The 19735-nt window shown below is 39.3% G+C and overlaps 1 protein-coding gene across 7 annotated transcripts in view; it reads right to left on the minus strand.

Moving 5' to 3' along the window:
- STXBP5 (syntaxin binding protein 5) overlaps positions 1-19735 on the minus strand; it is a 118996-nt gene that overhangs the window by 36367 nt on the left and 62894 nt on the right. For all 7 annotated transcript variants that reach the window (XR_014217484.1, XM_082215217.1, XM_082215216.1 and 4 more), the window contains 11 exons: positions 18468-18591; positions 16977-17055; positions 15050-15204; positions 12876-12948; positions 11781-11928; positions 11630-11697; positions 9549-9589; positions 8328-8548; positions 6685-6863; positions 5369-5494; positions 3849-4000 (listed from right to left, as the gene is read on the minus strand). Coding sequence is in view for 6 of the 7 variants with exons in the window: in XM_082215217.1 (XP_082071343.1) it covers positions 3849-4000; positions 5369-5494; positions 6685-6863; positions 8328-8548; positions 9549-9589; positions 11630-11697; positions 11781-11928; positions 12876-12948; positions 15050-15204; positions 16977-17055; positions 18468-18591 (1366 nt within the window). In the remaining variant the exon portion in view is untranslated. The remainder of the gene's footprint in view (positions 1-3848; positions 4001-5368; positions 5495-6684; positions 6864-8327; positions 8549-9548; positions 9590-11629; positions 11698-11780; positions 11929-12875; positions 12949-15049; positions 15205-16976; positions 17056-18467; positions 18592-19735) is intronic.

Below are 19735 nucleotides of genomic sequence, written 5' to 3' on the forward strand. Positions count from 1 at the left end.
CCCAAGGAGACAGCAATTTACTGAACCTCTACTAATAGACTCTAAACTATAGTATTAATTAACTATGAAACATATTTTTTATACTACAAGGAGGCAGAGTCCCTCTCTGCCTTCAGGATCTTTTTTAAAAGTAGAAGGAAATGGTATGGACTTTGTAAAGGATTTTGGTTCAACAAGAACAGATGCCCCCTTAAATGGTGCTGAGGTAAGTTCTGCAGGAGGGCAATGAAGTCTAAGGCCATTGCAGAGCAAAGGCACATAGTGGGAGTCATGAGAGATAAAACCCATCAGGCCCAGGCAATGGTGAAGGCAAATGTTGTTAAAGGTCCAGACTGTCCACAGATATAATAAATGGATTCATTTCTTTCTATGGATAAGGGCTGCCTATGAGATGCTTAGTGCTTGTTTATGAGGCAAATGCTGAGCAAAGGTCTTACATTTAGAGGAAGAAGGAAAAGCTGCCTTAGCAGGCACTTTAAGTTTATTCAAAGACTGAGTTTGGGCAGGAGGCATGGCTATTGCCACCAGAGAGCACACTGACTGCCATCCCTACTCTTCAGAAAGCCAGAATGCTGAGGCATGGATACATAGCACACACCAAACCAGAAGGTGCAGTGGTCCAAAACAGCTAAGAAGAATCGCCGAGGTTCAAATACCAACAAACCTGCCTCCATCCTCCAGTGAAGCAGTTACTGGTGAAATCAGGATGAGAAAAGGCAAGCAGGCAAGGCAAAGGGGTTCTATTTATAGGAGAGATGCGGGCAGCAAAGAATGTAGAAAACAGCCAAGAAAGAAGGGCTCAGGTGACAAGAGACAGGCCGAGAGAAGAAAGTGCTGGAGCAGTTGTGAGGAGGAGAGAAGGTTAGGAGCGACAACCATACTGCCCTGGTATACTGAAGGGAGAATGGGATGGCTTAGAAACAGTTAAGAGGAAGGCAAACACTGGAACGAAGAAGAAAAAGTAGAATTGAGAAAACCCGAGGAGAGAAAGAACAGGAGCTCAAAAGCAATGTGACTACTTTGATGAAGGCAAGAGTCAACTAGGAGCTGCCTACTTCCCACAAGTTCTGTTCCCACCTTCAACCACCAGATGGAGCCAATACTCAACCAATGACCTTCACAGGAAGTGTGCCACATTAAACATGGCATTTGAAGCAGAGACATATATCCCCAAACACTTGGGGGAAGAAGCATGTTCTCACTACACTTTTACTTCTTTCACATTCTTCCTCCTGTGGAAGAGTGGTGTACTGTGGTTACTGCATACTATAAGGTTCCAGGGGCTGGCTACACTAAAAGGTCCCAGGATAATAGAACATAAAGCATTCAAAAAAGATTAAAACAAACTATGCTCACAACAGGTGTCTTTAAGCATATGACAAAAAGCTGTATAATGAAGGTGACAGATATAATTCTGTGGGGAGGGTATTCCACACAGAGAATGCTCTTATCTCAGGTCACATTCCGAGACCTCTAAGGACAGTGGAACTACCAACCTCGCTGATTTTAACACCCAAGAAGGTCTGTAGGAAAGGAGGTGGTCTTTCAGATATTTGGGGACTAAGTGAGCACCATGAACTAAGCCCAGAAACAAACCAACAACCAGTGCAGCTCTTTTAGAACAGGGCTTATGTGAGTTCTAAAGGGAGCCCTAGTCAGTAGTCTGGCTGCTGGCTTCCCAGAGCATAGAGTACTGTGACCAAGCTGTCTCTGCAAATTAGACTGTAACTGGTGAAGCATCCAGAGCTGGAAAAAGGCATGCCTAGTTACCAAGGCCAACTGAGCCTCCAATGACAAGGCTGAATTCAGTAGCACTCCCAAGCTATGGACATGCTACTTCCAGGGAAGTACAACCCCAACCATGACAGGTCCCCACATCCCAGAATCAAGAACCTGGAACACATAATACTGCTTTCTTTTCAGGATTCTGATTCAGTTTATTGGCTCACACACAGTCCATCACCACCTATAAGAATCAGTCTAACATCCTGACTACCTCTCCCAATTCATATGCAACAGAGAAACAGAACTGGGTATCATCTGCATATTGGTGACACCAAATTTCCTGATGGCAGTTCCCAGTGGCTTCATATAGATGTTCCAGGGACAAAATAGAATACTGCAGGACACCACGGGACAACTCTCATGGCACAGCCCTGGAAACAGCCCTGGATGAAGGATTGGAACTACTGAAGTACAGTGCCTCCAACCCCCACCTCCCTGAGATGATCCAGAAGGACAGTGGGAAGTCAAGGAGAATGAGCTGGCTTGCACTCTTCTCACCTCTCTCCTGACAAATGTCATCAACCAGGATGTCCAAGGTGGCTTCAGTACCATAACGGGCCTGAAGCAAGACTAAAATGGATCTAAGCAAAGAGTTTTTTCCAGGCATGTCTAAAGCTGTACTGCCACAACTCTCTCAAGCGTTGTCCAAAAATTAGTTATTTGGTACTGGGCAATAGTGATTTAATATTTCTGGGACCAAAAATGTCTTCCAAAGGAGGAGCCACACCACCATGTTCTTCCAGGCAGGTGGTCAGTCCCTCTCCTCAAGTGAAGCATTAATCACTCCTTGCAAACCCAGCCAACTGTCTACGGCTAGCTCTCAGAAGCCAAGGTGGGCAAGCATCAAAGAGCAGCTGGTTGGCTGCACTTCTTCAAGCAGCTTGTCCACATCTTCAGGTATGAAGCACCTCCAAAATTTTCTGTTCATGTGTACTTCCTCCTCTGAGAATTTCAGGCTTGTGGTTTGCTGAATTTATGTGTTTGCTTCCATGTGCCAATACATACCTTAACAGATCAAATACAGCATGCTGAAATAATTGTGTCCAAAAATGAAGGGGTTAAGTGCTGAGTGGTTCTGTGAAGCAGTTAGTTCAGAATAAATTAACAGGGCATTTATGATAACAGGGTGTGATAGCACAAAGGAAGACGAAAAGTAAATCTCAAACAGGGAAAGGCAAGACAATGGAAGATGGTTGATGTGAGCACATAAACCTTGGTAAAGAATAACACTTTTTGTATAGAAAGTAATGAAGTAGAATATTATACTGGGGAAGCTACCTTTGAAGGTGACTCAGAAAGTACAACTAATACAGAATGTGGCAGCTAGACTGACGACTGGGAGTGGCCGCTGGGACCATGTAACACTGGTCCTAAAGGATCTTCACTGGCTCCCAGTACATTTCCAAGCACAATTCAAAATATTGGCGCTGGCGTTTAAAGCCTTAAGTAGCCTCAGCCCAGTATACCTGAAAGAGCATCTCCATCCCCATCACTCAGCCCAGTCACAGACGTCCTCCTCAGAGGGTCTTCTGGCAGTTCCTTCACTGTGAGAAGTAAAGTTACAGGGAACTAGGCAGAGGGCCTTCTAGACAGTGGCACCCTCCCTGTGGAATGTGCCCCCCATGTCAAGGAAATAAAGAACTACACAACTTTTAGAAGACATCTGAAGGCAGCCCTGTATTGGAAAACGTTAAATGTTCGACATTTTATTATGTTTCTATATGTTCTGTAAGCTGCCCACAGTGGCTGGGGGAAATGGGGTAATAATTAATAATAATAATAATAATAATAATAATAATAATAATAATAATGTGTGCTTATTATATATGCTAAATTTGGCAGTCTGGAATACTCTTAAAATGAAGACTGTTTGCCTACCATAATCAGATGATGTTTTCTAAAAAGAAGCCCCTACAGAATATTATCAACATATAAACCTTTCGGTTTGCGCAAGTTACTTTCAAGGAAAAAGCTAGTCGCATGCACTCCTAATCAGCTTGCAGTCCAGTAAGTAGAAGACCAATACAAAAATTTATCAGCAAGTATCCAGTGTATGACCTTACCTCCAGATGGTTGTCTGCTTTTACGTGGAGATCGGGGTTCCCTCCTATAAGGATCATTGGAACCATACAATTCAACGGTGCCAAGGTTTAAAAGTGTGGTCTTTTGGATGTAATCAACCATTGCGATACCATTACAATTGCCAAAAACTACTCTGAAAGAAAATTTATTAGAAAGAATATGATGGCAATGAATGATTGATATCCAAATATATGCTTATGTTAAGTACAACATTTTACTTTCCATTTTTAGGAACTAGTTGAACTGATTATTTTTCAAAATCTAAAATCTATTCTTATATAACATTTAGAAATGTAAGTTTGCACGAAAAACTATTCAAAGAACAATTTATTTTAGTAGTAGTTGCTGAGAATAAAACCAATACACTATTGCCTTGCTAAATAGCAAACCTCCACCTGACATAAAATGATTACTGTCCACTGCTTACTCAAGGGTAACTGTTTTGTTGCAGTGCGGGAAGAAGCTAATAGCTGCCTTGTTAGTTTGTCCTTGACATGCGTTTGTGCTTGGCATGGTTTTACATTAAGATTTATTTCTTATAAAACAGGTTTAAGTAAACAGGCAGTAAGAACAATACATACTGTAATAATATGCAACTCTAAACAACAAGCAAGATAAAAACAACAGAATGAGCTGGAAACACCAACAGGAGATTTTTGATTCCGAACTGTTGCGATTAACCAAAGAAGCATTTTCACATCTATATAATGGGAGCTGAGACAATCCACCATCTGGCTGCAGAAGAATACAAAAATATAATCTTCCCCATTCCTGGCTGCTACACTTGAGATTTGCCTCATCACCACTGATGACTCTGTACTTCTACTTTTTACAAAACGTCTTACACCTCCATGTCTCACCCAGAGGTTTCGTATGCTGGTCTGATTGTCTTAGCCACATCATCTAACCTTCTGCTCTACAATTACCCAAATGAATACCCCACTGTACATCCAACATTCAATTATTTCATTCTCACCATCTTGTTTTAATCTCCAACAATTGACTAATCTGCTTGTCACAGCAGCACATTATTGCATTCTCCCATATTATTTCTGAATGTCCACCTAGCCCAGATACAACCAAAAAACTAAACAAAAAAAAAAGCCTCTTCACAAAACGGCTGGTAGTCTAAATATATACAAGACATTCAAGAAATCAGAGATGGCACAGAAGATTGTGTTCTGTGCTGAGAACCATTTGTCGACTTTTCTGAAAGTGCTGTGTACACATCTAACAGCAGAAGCTATTTTCCCCATGTAATATACAAAGATGGTACAACATTATTGTAATGAAAGGGAACCTTGGACAAAGACTGAAATGTGTTGTGGCTGAATACCACAATAAATGAGAAGGCCCTTTAAGTACCTTTTTACTGAAAACATGGTAAGAAGTAGCATATCAAAACAACATGAATCCAGTAATTTAGCAGTAACTTCATATTCCTTCTGCAGTAGGACAATGGGATATAAGGAAGAGAAAGCACAGCACCAAATATACTTACAAGCCATAGGCAGAGTTGATTGCAAGGCTTGTTATTTGTTGAGGTGGTTCTCCACTCACCCATACTAACTGGATAACCAGCTCAACCTGGTAGCCTGGAGACTGCTTGAGGGAAGAGTTTTTAACTCTGCAATATACAGGAAAGGTAGACAACATTTATCCTTGTGGAAGTCTGCCAATAAATTTTACTAGAGTGGGCATATTTCATGACTGGTTGTATTTCTTACTACAAGTTAGTACAGCTTCAAATGCTTACTCTGGAACAGATATGATGTGGATGAGACTTTTTAATGTAAGTGGCCATGTTCAGATGTTGAGAAGGATCACATGCAAGCACTGGAGAGCACATTTGCCCACCCCACCCCCGGTCCCGGTGTACATAAATTGCTTAATCAGTCACATTTTAACATATTTTCCCATCCTGGCATGTAAATGATGGTTTGCACACAGCAGAGCTTGCTTAGTTAAGATGAAATGGCAAACTATAATTTGCTAAAGTGATTGGAAAATTAAGCATTATATCATAAGGACTCACAATACTTATTATACATTTATTTTTCTTTAAAGCATTTATAAATCATTTATAAAAGCAGAAATTCAGTAATAATAGAGACCAATCTTATGAGTCAGGGACTGGCAGGACAAAATGGTATGTCTTTACAAAGTGTCTAAAGCAACTGATGCTTCACATATGGCAGAGGAAAGAGCATTTCACAGTGCAATTAGTTCTGCTCTCTGCCAAGTCTCAATAAAGTAGAATTTGGTGGCTTATCATGACTGGTGAGCTAGACTTGAGAGTTGGTAACTTACCTAAATTAATCTATTGAGTCCATGGCTCAACTGAAATTTGAACCAGGAATCTGAAGGCTCATAACTTAATCTCTATCTCAAATATGAAGGAATAGGAAACAGTACAGGAAAGGACACAGGAAAGTGAGATAAGGCAGGAGATTCTAAGTTACATGTGTAGTTGGGGGCATTTGGCATCCGGTTCTCTCTGGAGGACTGAGAACGGGCATGCTGTTTTTAAGAAAAGGTGCACTTGCTATATATCAAACTTTGGCAAATACAGCTATTGAAACACATAGGTAGTTTCATAGGCTCCTGTAAGCAATATATAATTACTTTGTACATTGATACAAGCTCAATACATGTGTCTTCTATTAGCACACCTTTGTAAAGCATACACTAGGAGGAAGTATGAGTAACCATATCCCAAAGCAGCACATGTCAAAAGCCAAAAGTTTTTTCCACAATAAGATTAAGCAGTCTATGAAGGTGAGATACAGTATTTAGAAATACTAGCCTTACACTTACTTTAAACATGGAACATTATCCCGAAGCCCATCAGATGAGCTGCTGCTAGTGGATGGATGAGACTGGGGAGCAATGGACTGAGGGTTGGAACCTGTGCCTGGAGTAGGCAGTGGTGGCACTTGCTCAGAATCTGGAGACTCTATGTAATTTATTTCATACAATAGCCGTACTTCAAGCATCTGCAAATGACAATGGAGAAGACATGACACAGTCCGAGAGTTCTTTGCACTGCAAATTTTGCAGTTGCCAATTCACTACTTTGGTCTCAACAACCTCCACAAAGTTAAATACAAAACGTCTTATTGAAGACAAGTGGATGGCTTCTACCACAGTATCAAGCTGCAATGTATCAATCAAATACCAGACAATAAGGTACCAAGAGTACTATGAGGTTTGTTTGACACTATCCTGAGAGATGCTGGGAGCTGCAGGTAAATAACATTTAGAACGGCACCGATTTGTCATTCCTGTTTTAGAGAAACACTTGCAGCTGATTCTGTGGGCTGTGACCACCTCCTCAGAACTGAGCAGTAACACAGGATCAAATAATACTTCAGAGTGGTGCACCTTCTCATTTAAAGACAATGTAACCCCATCTAGGAGAGGAAATAGCAGCATCTTTATAGACCTAGATTGTCCTGTCATCATGGTCCTGTCATCATTCCTATCAGGAATAAGGTTCAATTTGTTAGTGCTCGTCCAGTCCATAACTACATATGTTCAGGCATTAATTAAATGCACAAACAATTGTTTCTTGGTTTGATGGAAACAAAGCTGGGCGACATGTGTATATTGAGAAGAACTGCTGAACATTCTCCCTCCATAGCTGAAGAGCACTGTGGACATCCATCTCAATTGATCCAGAAAATTTGATCAAATACCATGATACTATATCAGGCATAGGCAAACTTGGCCCTCCAGATGTTTTAGGACTACAACTCCCATCATCCCTAGCTAACAGGACCAGTGGTCAGGGATGATGGGAATTGTAGTCTCAAAACATCTGGAGGGCCGAGTTTGCCTATGCCTGTACTATATTGGCAATACAGATAATGAACAAGTTATACCCTCCCTGTTCAAATCTAGATGAAGACAACCAAAGCATTACGGTGTTCTCAAACCCTCCCAAATATTTACTGATATGGGTCAACAGTCTGCCTCATCCATCAAATTTTTGATTTGATTATGAACAACTTATGAAACCCTCCAACCACTGTCTATTATTTAATGGGTGAAAAAACTGAACAAACCTGTATAAAAATATTAGCTGCACTCTCTTCATAAGGCCAGGTATAAAGTACATGTGACCAAGGAGCTACTATGAGATTTTACCTTTAAGCAAGCATCTAATGCAAGATTAAATTGTTCAATCTAATTTCAATTTACCATTTTCAAAATAAAATGACTTTCAGCTAAATTTTAATTGTATTTGTAATGTGTAAGCCTAATGTTTTCAGCAAATCCTATTCCCAAGAATGTGCTAAAATACATATTGTCAGTATACAGAAAGTGACATAACCACTGAGCATGGAATAAACTAGTCAAAAAAATGTTCAAGTTAGTATTACTAGTTTATATATTGGCTAAATATAGGGATTAGCAAATATATAAATGCATGTCCAATATAGGTAACTGTCAATTACCGGAATCACATCTGTTGTAATTTCTTGTTTGCTGAATCTGTAAACAATGACATGTGCAGAAACTCCTGCAATGCACAGCATCCTGCTTTCTGCACACCACGAGATGATCTGAATGGCGTATGGGTCTTCATCTACTATGTCTGTGCTAGGTCTGTCGTCCTTATTTTTTGATTTTTCAAAGACTTTAGCTGTTTTTAGTTTGTACAGCACTTGCAATGTGACTAGGAATAAAATAAAAAATAAAGATAGTTAAATGTACAAACCAACGTAATTCTATAAACAAAAATATTGTTCAAATAAGGCCATTCTGAAACAATGGTAATACAGTGCTCACATTTCCATTCACGCTGATTGAAAGTTCCTCTGCGGGTGATGTGTGCATGTTTGCTAGTGAGATAGATATCAATTTGCATTCCACACACATGTGGTTCCAAAATATAACACTTTTCAGGATGCTGAGGAACTTCAGTGGGAAGACAAGGGCCAGGAGGGGGCTGATAATTTATATGCAAATCATTGCATGCAGCCCTTTGGATCCTGGGCATTGTGTATTATGGCCAGAATCCAAAGGGCACAGAAGCAGAAAGTCTTGGCAGCCTTCCCTTATGCAGAGAAGGATTGTGCCCTCAATTATGAAATGGCATTAAGACAAAATATATAATCAAAAATAGTGTTACAGCACCTTCTATGCTCCAGGATTTCAATTTGTGTTTCAAGGATGTGATACGGGTTGCTTATGAGATATCAATTAACTATCATGTATGATTTGAAACCTCATCTCCTCCATCACCTTCCTTACTTCCTGTCCTTCATATCAAACTTTTGGCTCAGAGGTTAATTACACTCAAGTCCTATTTAAGCTGAGCAGACAATTTAGTCACAGAGGCAGGGCAGAGGGATTGTGGTGTTAAGGGCACACTAGCAGAGCCCATACGGTTCTCCTGCTGGTGTGCCTTTACAGCCTGGACCTCACAGCCACCCTGCCCCATCCCCTACAGCAATCTGGCAAGAAGCAGTGCCACCTCTTGTGGGAGAGGCAGTTCTGCAGATGCGGGCTGTTCCTGGTCACAACTAATTTAGGGCCATTCATTCCAATGGGAATTAAGTACAGGAGATTTGAGCAAACAAGGCGAGTAAACCCCAAAAGACGTCATCTATAAGGCAACAGTTTCACAGCAGCACTTTTTAAACAATTCTTCCACAACTAAGCAAAACACTCACTTGCAGAGGCATCCCAAAACTTGATCGATCCATCTGCATGCCTATCAAAACAAGAATTTTTTAAAGCAAAATCTCTTTAGAAAAGGAATAGCAAGGCCGATGAGATTTAGTTAGTGATGTTAAATTGATGTAACAAACCCATATGCTCCTATTTTCTTCTTAGTATTAGCCTATCATAGGTGAGCTGCATGTTGAGGGAAGGCTTGCTGAAGGAAGTCCTAGGAAGATACAATGCATCTATGCGTACTCTGAATGAGGAGACATTTAAAACTTCCAAGAAGATCCCATTGGTGCTGCCTAAGTCATACAGTATCAAGCATAATGGGCATGATACTCTATAATCATGTTGCTAAATGTAGAGTTTTACATTTCCAATAGAAGTAAATAACAGACATTCACTTATATGGAAGAGGTAAAGAGTTGTACTTGAAGACACCACCAAGACTGGTGCTAAACTCAACCTCTTGTCATGGTGACTTTATAATCTGGGATGAATAATGGATTTTGCCCTCTCTTAACAAAGTGAGAGGGGGCAACAGATTGTAGGTTTTTTTATTTTGCTCTATAGAACCAAATGATTTCCAGTGCAACTAAGGCTGTAATCCTAAGAACATTTACTAGTGAGTAGCTTCAATGAACTCAGCAGGACCTACTTTTCCATAAATGTGAATAGGACTGTGCTGCAAATCCATCCCACATGCATTGCAACACCAACAGCTGGTGTCATCTCATGAGGGCAAGTGCTAATTCTCCTCACTACCTCACTAAGAGAAGTATGATAGGATTTGGTTTTATGCGGACTTTTCTCATTTTAAAACAGTTTAGTTCCATTCATCTTTTAATATCAATGTGCATGGTTTAAAAATTCTGAAATCACTTGTGTCTTAGATGTTGCTTTAGAACATGATAGCCCAAGTGTTGCCCTCCAGATGTTGTTGAACTACAACTCCCATCAGCCCCAGCTAACATGCAAGCTGTCACTCAACAACATTGGTTACCCATATTTTATATAATTAATTGTTTTAAAAAATGTTCTTTGTCTGAGGACTATGGATCTAGACAGAGAGAGTACAGTAAATGTTGAAAACCATTCCCATAATCAAACAAGTAACAAATAATCAAAGCTAATTTTTGTTTTTCTTTGTTTTTCTGATATGTTGAAAAGAAAAACAAAAAGAAGTAGTGGTATCAACACCAACACTACTTAAAAGCCAGCATTATTGCCAACATATTATTCACAGTAACCACCCACAGAACCCACTGAGTGTCTGAAATGTTTCACATTCAAAAGATAACAGAAAGCAACATATTTTTAAATTCACAGATATACATGTTGATTTTTCAGATTTTCTCTGCGCAAATTGGCTAGCACCTCATACGTCCAAGAAAACTTCATTAGATAAATTATACAACATTTAAAATAACTCAAACCACCAGCTGACCTTACTTAAATGTTTTAAATGCCTGATACAAACATGGCTACAAATGTGTAAGCTATTGCAAAGAAAGGTGGAGGCTGAGAGCCACTGGAGAAGTATCCCCACTGTTGCAGATATTGCTCTCAAGTAAGCAGGGAAACCTTTACTAGCTTGCTCATTTTAACTCTTCTGTTATACATTAGGATGACAGAAATCAGAAAAATAATATCCCTCTGCACCATAAGTACCTGTCCTCCACAATGCAATTTTAGCTCAGATCAAGGATCATAAAGTAATCTTTTCCGCTATTATAATTTTCAACACTAGCCCTAACTCTACATTTATATTTCTAATAAAAGCTGATGGTAAATGCCAGTGAAATGTCACACAGCAGGTGGTTTGGGGGGCTGTAAGTCCTTTTCTTTTCTTTTCTCCCAATACATTTCTCTTCTCCCCTAAAAAGGGGCAAGGCAAAGCAATGCCTTTCATCCACCTCAAATTAGTTCATAATGTTACTTTAAGCATGACAGACAATTATCTAAATTACCCTAAAATATGTGTAGGTTACAATATACCAGTTTATGAATAATGATGCATAAATGATGCCTATCCCCACATTTACTTTGGCAGCCTTGGCCAATCTAATGTAGTCTTATTACTTACCCAGTAATAATGATCTCTGGATAACTCTGTGTGACCAAACCCCAGTTTCCACCATTGATAGGCCATTCCTATTTAAAACAAACAAGCTGATTAAATCCAAACACATGGAATACGGTTGCTTAGTAATAAAGATATTAACTCCCTTTGGTACCTTTTTACTATAACCTTGACGTTTCTGGCGAGCCCCAACTGAATAAAGTGCTGGAATAAGGTCCACAGGACAATCGGCAAAATATTCACAACAGGTAACTGGAGATTCATGTATACTCAAGGGATAGGGATTCTCAAATATAGGATACCTTTAATGAAGGGATGAAAACATGAAAGCAGTTAGTTAGCTGATAAATAAAATTTGTAGGATGCAACACTTTCTCCCAAGGTGGTATTAAACAATGATAAAAATGTCAATGCAAAAAAAGGAAAATATAGTAAATGAATACAAGCGAGTACAAAGTAAAGCAGCAAAGGGGGAAAGGAGCTCAAATATTTATAATCTATGTGAATAAATATAAATCACTTTGGAATACTAGTATACTCAAAACACATTAGTAAAGATTTTTTCAGAAATTATCTTGTAATATCCCAGCCCTAATATGAACTCCTGCTGTCATTAAAAGATCTAACCTAATTTTATGTATAACTAAATATTATTTTTAAGATGAAAATTAGCAGCTATAACACAACACATAGCCATAGCTATGTTCTCCCTATCAGGTATATTGAGTGTTTGAATATCACACAGTGTGCCATACTGGCCAAGTTCACACATCTTGCTGAACGCTGGTTTATAGAATTACAAAAATGAAGAGGTACAAACTACAGTGAGCCTCGGTCTGGGGTACTTCCCAATCCTCTTCCTGCATGGCCAGGATTATGTGTTTGGAAGCTTCTGCCTTTAAGTGCAGCTTGCTCTAACATCTGGACCCGAAAGTGTGCTTATCAAACTGTGGTGAAGCAAAAGCTGCTGGAATTGTCTTGGTCACACAGCAGGAGGAGATCATGTTATAGTTTAGCATGATAGACAAATGTGGACACTGGATTACTGTAAAGAAGAATTCACTGTGAGTTATCTTCATTTCTTCATTCACCATTAGGAATACACACACACTCAGGGGCTATTTACAAGCAAATCACAATAGAAAACTTAGTGTTTTGTTAAATGCAACAACCTTGACTGGTAAACTCCATCCATGATACCTACGAGAAACACACCTTTATATAACCTCATTATATTCTGAATTCTTACCCATTTTGTGCAAGATCAATAAGTACTAAATCTTTTTCTAGAAGAACGACCACAGCATATGGCTCTTGGAAATCTAAGACAGAGACAACAATGAAACCAAAGAGGAAGCCTAATTAATAATTTAATAAAAGCAAACATTGATTCACTGCTGATTTAATATTTTGATGCTTAATGCAACATGGGAGGGAAACAGATTAATGCCATAAACATATATATATGTGTGTGTGTGTGTGTGTGTGTGTGTGTGTGTACCACTTTTCACCAAATCTTTGTAACTGTTTCCTAAACAGTAGTCCCAACGTAGTGTACAATACCACTGAGCAATTAAAAAATGACTAAATGGCCATAAAATATCTAAGGACATCAGCAGGAATCAACTCTGAAAAAATACAACAGGAGTGTCTTCATCTGCCTGCAGAACAACTTCAAAGAGAGTGGCAAATAGAAAGAGCTCCCCACTCCAGAGACCCACGGAATATGCAAGCAAAGAGGGACCTCCACTGTTGATGACTTTGGGGATCAGTCCTGCAAAGTCTCATTCATCTTATTTGGTGGATGATTTCTTCTCCAGTAAACAATAAGCCTGCCATCCAGAGCCATTGACAGCAATGAAACGCAGGAAGCATTGCTGTTGCCAATTCTGAGAAACATACGTGATGCAGCTACAACAACAAATATGATTGGCTGTTTGGTATTGTGGCACCCTCATATTCACAGTATGATCTGTGGCTGAGAACCAGTTTATTAAGAAGAAGTAGTTGCTGTGGGGGGGGGGGGTACATGAACAAACAGAACAGTGGAAAAATTGGAGGGGTTACTTGAGAATATTCTAGGCACTTCAAAAGCCCCCATATCACACTAAAAAGAGCCACTGGGCTTACATATATAAAAAGTGTGCTGGAGTGAAAATATGCTCTCAGCTGGGATCTAAGCTCCTTCGAGCTCTTACAGGGTTTTACACAACTGTCCAAGCTGCCACCACCCGCAATCAACACAAGAATAAAAATAGCAACAAGTAACACCAACAAGAACATACACTGCTCAGGGCTTCTCTGGATGTATGAAGCAGTGTAGAAGTAGAGTCAGTTAGACCAAATCAAGAAAAAACTAGGTAGCCCAGAGTAATGAAAAATATATTTTACAGGCCAACAGTTCTTTTTCCTGTCAGGTGGGACATGCCCGAGATGACAACAGATAGGGTGGGTAACCCTGGAAGCGTAGGCTGGAACACACACTGTCAAAAGAGTGCCTCAGCAAAGGCAAACATGTTCAGCCTAAAGAACTATGCGCACAACAACAAACTGCCAAAGAACCTGGCTGAGGGAAATACACTCCAATAACCCAAAAGGGGCGAAAAGCTCAAAATCAGTACAAATAATAGTCAGTGAAAAAGAATTTATTTTAAATAGGTGAAGTTGTGTGGGAAATTGGGGGTGGAGGGGGGCAAAGTACAGTATGAAACAGAGTGGGAAGTGGTAGAGCTGACAACAGAGGAAAAACAAGGCTAGACAGGTGAACAAAACAAAACAAAACAGCAAACTCACAACCAATCAACTCACCGCCCTCCACAAAAAACAACCCTGAGGCAGACACACAAACAATTCCACACACACATGGAAGATGCTACATTTATTCTCTCCCTTTAATAACACAAGGAACAGCCACAAACAACCAAGACCAGTTGACAAGAACAGTCAAAAAAGGGAGCCTGAGCCAAGGGAGAAGGAGACTTCTCTGCATGAAGGGAGGCGTTTAAACTGGTGGGGGTTGGCACAACTTTAATTTAGCTGCAATCCTGCCTGGAAGCACTAGAGGGAGCTCACATACCACCTGAGAGCATCTTTAGTCAAAAGAGAAATGATCACACACACAAAATTAGGTTATGCATTAGACAGCACAGCCCATGGAAGACATTCCAGAATATGAGGTCTACTCTTTCTCATAAATGCTATCTTGCTGTCCAGATAGGATGGTACTAAAGACGTGTAAGTTCTCCTCAGATTACTCAAAAACTATCTACAATCTTTCAACATTTTTGAGGAACCTTTCGGAATGGCCCCACCCAACCCTGCCATGAAATCATATAAACAGTAAATAAAATTCTGAAATTGCTGCAGCAAAAAACTGCTATTAAGCAGTCAAACAAGTGGGAAGATTTTTTTCCCAGAACCTACCATTAGGGTATGGAGTTTCACAGAGGGTTAGAAAATCAACTATTGAATAATCCATTTCTAAAACAGCAGTGCTCTTTCCGTGCATAACTGTTAAACAGGGTCTTCTTCCTACAGTGTCATATGACAAGCCACCTGACAAGATGATGAAAGGTTCTCTGGAAAGAAAAAACGGGGAAAAAACAGTTAAGATTATGAGAGACAACATTAGGAGACTTATCATCTGAGATCAAGAGAGTAACTAATAGCACTCTACACTGTATATGTGGCGCAATATACCACTAACCTTTTGTGTTAGGTGTGCTTGGCTTAAGAGTTGTGCAAGAACACAAGTCTGCCCAACAGACCGAACAACTAGCTGAAAAAATCCATTCCCATTGTGTTGATCTGTGCAAATAGAGGCACTTGCTTGTCTTTTAAACCATATTTTAAGCAGTTGGACAAACTATTGTCAAGGATTCAGTACACCTCCCCACTTATTCAGAAAGATGCATATGCAAAATGCTGCCAAGAAATGCAACTAATCTTACTAAAACTTGTTTTTCCTTCCTTAGATGTGTCATACAAGTGTGAAACTCAAAATTCACTTTTAGGCAGGACCAGCCCATCCATCATGTGGACTGAGACAGCTACCTCAGGCAGCAGAATCCAAGGGTCAGTGACTCAATGAATGCACCACCTGCCTCTACAGGAAAAGCGACAGCAGCTTCTGGCAAGACCTCGCAAACCTTTTGTCAGATCTCACAGGAAGCCGCCACTTCTCGTGTCTCTGGTGCTGCCATGGGTGCTGTACCCCCTTGCCACCAGAGAAGAGAGAAGAAGCAGTGACAGCTTACAGGTTCTGACAAGATGTCCCTGGAAGCTGCTGAAACTGCCTCTCCTCACTTCTGCCATGGCAGGGAGGATGCCCCACCCGCCATCACCAGAGAAGCAACAAGTGGCTGCAGCAGTAGGCTCCAGCGAGATCTTGTGGACCTCTTGCAATAAAGACTCACTATTTTCTCTTTTAGATATGTACTACATACAAATGGAGACCCACAAAGTGATATATTTGTGATAAATCTGATCATAATCCTGAATCAGAACAGTAGTGTGGGAATAATTCATTTCCCCTGCACATGATGTATGGAAGTCTGACAGGTTAAAAATGCATGCCACACCCTAATTCCATTCCCTTTCCTTATTCTAGGATTCTTTAAACTTGCAAGGGCAATGCAGAGCCTGCACATGTGTGAAATAAGTTAGGATTACCAGTAAATAAAAATCACTTCCTTTGTGATTCAACCCATGACAGGGATCAAAGAGCCCTCAAAAACTCATCAAATCCTAAACTGAGAAGAAATTTTGGTTAATCATTTAGCCTCTCCCATTTCCAGATTACTGTAAAATGTAAGGTGTTTTATGATAATTTTGCTCCCTGTTTTACTTTCCCTTGAGGTTTTTCTGTGTATCTGGAACTAGTTTTCCCCTTGTATATGCACAATGACATTTTTCCTGCCCAAAGTAACATCCACTTTACTACAGCAGCAAATGATTTTAATACATATTCCACACCTACATATAACAAATCTGTAATTTAAATTGTTGCAAGAATTTAAGAGATTTCTCATTCAATTAATTTTAACAAATAAATATTTTTTGCATGAAGGTTGTATGAAGACAAAGTGCATGGGAGTTTGAGAAACCATTTACTTTCACAATCAACTTTGCTTCCAGTCTACTTTTATGCAGTAACAACAACAACAACAACAACAACAACGCTGAATAGAACTGAAGGTTTCATGAATAAACAAAGTGGTGGTGGGTTTGTCACATTTTAAAATCATGGAAGTACTTTAATAGCTGTTTAGATTATTTTGCTTTGCAAAGTCCTTATTTTTTCTCTACAAATATCCAAAACAAAGTTAAGTAACTGTTTCCTAATTCTTACCCAACTCTGGTAGTTTTGTATTCCACTTTAAGAATAGGTTTACAAGGCTCTGGCTTCTTTCCATCTTTTACCTGCTTTCCTAAAACAAAATATTTTCTTATTTACATTTAAAAATAATTTGATAAATCTCAGAAATCACACCAAAATCTTAAGAATAGTCCCATATATTTAAAAGGTTATATAAACACTACCAAGTGTACATCTTACTATCCTTGCAGATTTAATGCAAATAATTCAATTACTTCTCTTATAAACAGTAGATATTTGGCAGTAATAACCAACACCCCATGTGCTCTCTTACCTGGGAGAAAGTCTCAATCCACTGAAGTCAATGGGATTTACTCCCACATAAACAGGACTGAGTTGGAGAATTATGAAGAATAAAGAATTCTTTTCCCTTCATTGTATTGCTGTCAGAAAAACTACTTTATTTCAACATTTGGTCGTGATATATTTTAAAAGAAAGCAGGTTTGACCAGCAAATTGCCAGTTTCACAAAAAATCATCTCTACTATATAAACACAGTATAAACTGATTAGAACGTTTTACAGTTACTAATTTACATAAATAGTGAGCACCTTTTCAGGGCTAATAGGCTAATTACATGTTCTGCTAATTTCTAAGAAAGCTATACAAAACTGCAAAGCACTGCAAAGCAGGTAAAATCTAGGCATTTTTACGTCAATGCACAAGTCTGATAAGGTGCCACTGGACATCTTTTTGGACATACAATAGTAAGATTATGATCACATGACACATCAAAATTCCTAAAGTTGTGAAAGGTGTACACAAAGGTGTACAACAGTGTAGCCTTGGATTTTCCCTGGCAATCTTATGATAAATGTACTACTGTGCCTGCACTTAGGGTGAAAGTAATCTTGGATTACAATAGTGTTGTGCTAGTTTGATATATGCTGACTCCTTCCACCCCCTCACACAATAGGTTAGTAGTTCGCATGCCCATAATAGCCAGGAAAGCTAACTTTTGACGCAGCTCTGCAGGCATCAGTGTTTAGCTCCACGGCATGAAAACCTTCACCTGCTGCCTTCTGCACATCAAGCATTTGTTGAAACCAACAGAGGAGACAATATTGTTGCCCCTTACTGAGCTAGTTCACAACCCTAATAAAATACGTAACCAGAAAAAGCTGCCTGGTTCTATTCTACCTTGGGCCACAAGAGGTGCACCTGGACTAGTTTTCTTTTGCAATGCTGCCTTGATTAATAAACAACTCCACACAGCCTCCAAAGCAATGGACTGTGTCAAAGCCAAATCCTGACTACAGGAGACAATGCAGGTGATATAAGCAGCAGCAGAGTTGCAAATATATGGTACAGTTTAATACCTTCTTTCAGCACATGGTCCTCAAGAATAGAGTGGCACGAAGTAGCAGCCCCCAGTAAGCAGTTTAGATGACTTAGCCTGCAAATCACTCTAAAGTATAATGTAGACACAATGTTGACTAGAACACACTGCCATTTTGAACTTACCATGTGGAGTGATTGTCTGAAATGGCTTGGTAGGATTCCTTACATTCCATAGAGTCAAGGTGCCGTCCGAGTGGCTGCAGATAAACTGCTTTCCCTCGTGGTGCCAAGCCACAGAATGGATGGCCTGGTCAAAGGAGGGGGAATCAGAACTTATTCAAAGCAATAAGCAGAAACCTCAACAATCTCATTCAAATATTGCTTAAATACTCCACCCTAGTTCATGGGATTAAATACTATTTTAATGCAAAACTGTAACACTGATTCTGAAGATAGTTTTCTTTAACAAATCATTTTGCGTGTGTTGCAAAAGCAGTTAAACTATTTAAACTCACTTTGTTTGGTTTAAAACTGCTACTGAAAACCTAATACAATGGTATAGTACAGTGGTGCAAATGAGAAAAATATATAGATATATATTTCCAATTGCTTTTGGTGTACTATAGTCTGTTCAACTGAAGAGAACACCTGTATCCTTTGACAAGGGTACAATTAAAATATTGCAACGTTTGTACTGTCATGTTTGTCTGCAGTATTGGTGAAAGACACAACTTTCATAATGACTTTGTTTCAATGCTGTGCTTCCCTACAGCAATGCACTCTTTGATCTTTTTAGCTAGCATGCCTTTTGTATCAAGATTCAATTGCCATAATCAACGCATGTGGAAGTGAGCTAGCCTACAAAATGTTTCCTATACAATTGATTTTGGAAGTCTGACTGGTCAACTGGAACTGCATCATGTGATAATCGGTCAACCTCCTATCTGATGAAAATCATAAAACTTTCACATCATGCTATATTAAAAATGTACTATTAGTCAAGAACCGAGAATTCTCCTGGTGTAAATCAGCATTCATCAACATCTCACCAACTATGCACAACTGAAAAGGTGACATTTGATTTTACAAGGCAATGACAAACTTGATTTATAATAAAATGAGAATCAGATATGACATGTAATAAATGGGATCTGCACTCCATAAAGGCTTTGCTATAAGCAAAAAATGAATCCAGTTTTTAGACTTACTAAGACTACTACATTAAAACACATGTATAAAATGTATATCTTATTATTTTCTTCTTTGACTAGAACATCCTGCAGTGGTGTCCAAACTTTTTTCAAAGACGGCCAGAGTTGTTTTTTTAGGATTGAAGGACTAGTGGAAGTAATAAGAGTTTTGTTGTATGCAGCAATCATCAGCTAACACAGCAAAATACTTCACAGAGTAATTCTTCAAAATAACTGCAATGTAACAACTAATACTATTGA

This window comes from Podarcis vaucheri (genome assembly GCF_965113315.1).
Source record: "Podarcis vaucheri genome assembly, chromosome: 3".
Lineage (NCBI taxonomy): Eukaryota > Metazoa > Chordata > Lepidosauria > Squamata > Lacertidae > Podarcis > Podarcis vaucheri.